We start from the raw sequence: 3,432 nt of genomic DNA, 5'->3' as shown, positions 1-3,432 counted from the left end.
GAATTATGATTTTTTTTTTTTTCTAATAAATCTGTTTAGTGGTATTAACTAAGATCTCTACATTACTTTATGATTCGTTTGCAGAGATTTTGTTGAAAAATGGCGGAAGAGAAGTCAACCATTGCAAAAGATGTCACTGAAGTAAGTCAAATGTTAAACCGCACCTTGTTATCTGTCTCAATAATCAAACCATTTTAGCTTGAAGTCTTATATGATTGTGAAATGTTGCTATTTATTTATTTGTTTATTATCACAGTTAATTGGGAAGACTCCGTTGGTGTATCTCAACCATGTTGTCGATGGGTGTGTCGCCCAAATCGCTGCTAAGCTGGAAATGATGGAGCCCTGCTCCAGTGTCAAAGATAGGTATATAGAAATCTTCTTTCTTATATCTGAAAGTGTTGGGCTGCAAATGTATGGTTTTTTAATCCTTTTATGTTGTTGAGGTGACTTAACTTTTAATTTTATAGTGATAGTGATTTTTGTGTTGTTGAGATTACCAAGCTGTTAATTTTGTAGTCTTTTGTGTTGTTGAGATTGCTTAGTTCAATTTTTGAGGTTCTAATAGGTGATATATTCTAATTGGCAGTAAGGAACCTATTGTTGTCCATATATTGTTAATGTTTAAGTTTTTCCTTTGCAGGATAGGATATAGCATGATTGCAGATGCTGAGGAGAAGGGACTAATTCATCCGGGTGAAGTAAGTTTTGTTTTTGACCTTCTTTCCTGCTCTGATATTTCAATTCATTCATCACCGACACTTCATATCGCATAAAAACTTCGTTCTACCCTTTGTTTAGGCTTTATTATATGTAGATGGTAGATTTTATGTAATTCTTTCTGAAATTGATATTTTGTTGCTCTCCAGTTTTAAAATGTTGAAATTGGAGTTTTTCAGTAAATACTCAGTGAATTGATATCAATTTATCAATACACTGCTGCCGTTCAACCATCCTTAGCAATTCGTACTTGGGAAGTTTTTGTTTTGATGTTGGATGAATAAAAGAGGAATTAACAGGCTTGAAATTGTTTTTTGTATTGTAGAGTATCCTCATTGAGCCTACCAGCGGAAATACTGGCATTGGTTTGGCATTCATGGCTGCTGCCAAGGGTTATAAACTTATTATAACCATGCCAGCTTCAATGAGCCTTGAAAGAAGAACCATTCTTCGAGCTTTTGGAGCCGAGTTGGTTCTCACAGATCCGGCAAAAGGTATGAAAGGAGCTGTTTCAAAGGCCGAAGAGATATTAGCAAAGACCCCAAATGCTTATATTCTTCAGCAGTTTGAAAATCCTGCTAACCCAAAGGTATTAATTCTGTCCTTGTATTGTATTATGAGAATCAATTGGTTGAAAAGAATTAACTAACTAGCTCTCTTCATCCTCTTCAAAGATCCACTATGAAACCACTGGACCAGAGATCTGGAAGGGGTCTGGTGGTAAAGTTGATGCTCTTGTTTCTGGGATTGGGACTGGAGGTACAGTAACGGGTGCTGGGAAATATCTGAAAGAGCAGAACCCTAATATTAAGGTTAGGCTTTTAATTTTCATTCATGTTAACAGTTTTATTTTTCTAGTCTATCCGTTGTTTGACTTGCACCTATTCTCTTGTTTTTAGCTCTATGGTATCGAACCAGTTGAAAGTCCAGTATTGTCTGGAGGGAAACCTGGTAAGAGTCTTAATTCTTCTGAATTTCATTTATGCCATTGGTCTCTGTTTCCCAAATAAACATATAGGTGTTTTGACAGTTCTTTGGAGAGTATCGTTGGTCACAGTCTTTATAGAGGGATACATCTTATTGTTGAGTTCTTGTTCATATACTTTGCTTCTCTTATTTTACACTTTAGAAGCATTTTAAACGCTTGTAAACTCATGAGCTCATGTATAGCTCAGCATGTGCGCTCCTCCTCTCATATAAAATAAAAAGAAAATGTTGTACTACTTGCATTTTTTTCTTTGTTGATAAAAAAATATCATTAAGACCGAGAGAAGAGATGAAACAAGATAGAGGACAAGATTATTAACCTTTTAGTCTACATTCATCTGTATGGTTGTATTGAAACTTATCAAATGCCTTTTCTAGTTATCATTCCCCTGACAAATGCATTGTTTGTGTACAAGGTCCTCATAAGATCCAAGGAATTGGTGCTGGCTTCATCCCTGGTGTTTTGGATGTCAATTTACTTGATGAAGTTATCCAAGTAAGGCATCTATTTTTTAATTTAAATTTAAATAATGTGTGTTTAGTTTGTGTGTGTGTGTTTGTGTTTTTATGTGTAATAATCTGATGCAACTTTTCCTTGGGAAGACCAGAAGGACATTAAATTATTGCATAGACAGGGCCAGGAGTTCTGATAATTTGACCTAGCAATGTGATGCGACAGTCCTGTATACTTTTTTTTTTTCACTCAGGGATTGACGGTGACACATAATATTATTTGTTTTTGTAGATTTCTAGTGAAGAAGCTATTGAAACTGCGAAACTTCTAGCGTTGAAAGAGGGTCTGTTGGTAAGTTCCCCTGAAAGATATTTCAAAGGGGATCCTCCTCCAAATTTGTTTAGATGCTTAGCCTTTTCTACTTGCATGATTTAAAGGGAATATTTTTTAATGTTATTCTGTGTTTTTTATGAACATGAATTGCAGGTGGGGATATCATCTGGTGCTGCTGCAGCTGCTGCAATTAGGATTGCAAAGAGGCCTGAAAATGCTGGAAAACTCATTGTTGTAAGTTTGCACTCGTTCTGTTCATCTTGTATTAAAATGCAGTTATTATAGCTGTCTTCTTAATTGGTTTTCTTGAATCAACCTCCGGGTTTCCTCATTATATTGAATAAGGATTATTAAATATGCCATATTCGAGAACTAACACACTCATCGGGTGCCTGAATAGGTGGTCTTCCCAAGCTTTGGTGAGCGTTATCTTTCGTCTGTGCTATTTGAATCCGTGAAGCGAGAAACAGAGAACATGGTCTTCGAGCCCTGAACTTCTTAGAAAATTGTGCTTAAATCTGAAGTAGGAGGCTTTGTCAGAGCTTTTCAAGTTGAAGCTTTTGGTTGGCTTTTGATATGCCTTTGCCATATTTATCTGGAACATGATTAGCTCTCCTATTCCTTGTAAATTGACTTCAATTGAATAATGCCGTCTCATGTCGTGCTTTTGAGATGTTTGAACTCATTCATAAAAGGCAGTGTTACCTCACGGAATTTATATCTGTTAACCATCCATATTTATGTTTTGTAGGGGGTTCTTCATAATCTTTAACAAAATGGTTTCAAAAACTAAAATCAGAAAATGCCATTGTTTCTTTTATGAATCTCTGTAAATGAGCCTCATCACCATAGACAACTGCGACGGTATCAAATAAGTGTGTATTTTAGGGATGGGAACGGCGTGGGGGTGGGGGCGGAGATGCCAGATGCCTCCTCAT

General features: G+C 36.2%; 1 protein-coding gene across 2 annotated transcripts in view; it reads left to right on the top strand.

The window, feature by feature from the left end:
• LOC107465607 (cysteine synthase) overlaps window positions 1–3,216 on the top strand; it is a 3,862-nt gene extending 646 nt beyond the window's left edge. For both annotated transcript variants that reach the window (XM_016084585.3, XM_016084586.3), the window contains exons 2-11: window positions 85–141; window positions 257–366; window positions 644–701; window positions 1,046–1,309; window positions 1,395–1,532; window positions 1,620–1,671; window positions 2,124–2,203; window positions 2,453–2,512; window positions 2,648–2,728; window positions 2,895–3,216. In XM_016084585.3, coding sequence (XP_015940071.1) covers window positions 100–141; window positions 257–366; window positions 644–701; window positions 1,046–1,309; window positions 1,395–1,532; window positions 1,620–1,671; window positions 2,124–2,203; window positions 2,453–2,512; window positions 2,648–2,728; window positions 2,895–2,987 — 978 coding nt within the window. In that variant the 5' untranslated portion in view covers window positions 85–99 and the 3' untranslated portion in view covers window positions 2,988–3,216. The remainder of the gene's footprint in view (window positions 1–84; window positions 142–256; window positions 367–643; window positions 702–1,045; window positions 1,310–1,394; window positions 1,533–1,619; window positions 1,672–2,123; window positions 2,204–2,452; window positions 2,513–2,647; window positions 2,729–2,894) is intronic.
• The last annotated feature ends 216 nt before the right edge of the window (window positions 3,217–3,432 follow it).

This window comes from Arachis duranensis, chromosome 9 (genome assembly GCF_000817695.3).
Source record: "Arachis duranensis cultivar V14167 chromosome 9, aradu.V14167.gnm2.J7QH, whole genome shotgun sequence".
Lineage (NCBI taxonomy): Eukaryota > Viridiplantae > Streptophyta > Magnoliopsida > Fabales > Fabaceae > Arachis > Arachis duranensis.
Note: the sequence above shows the minus strand (reverse complement) of the source record. Positions and strands in the feature narration are given on the sequence as shown.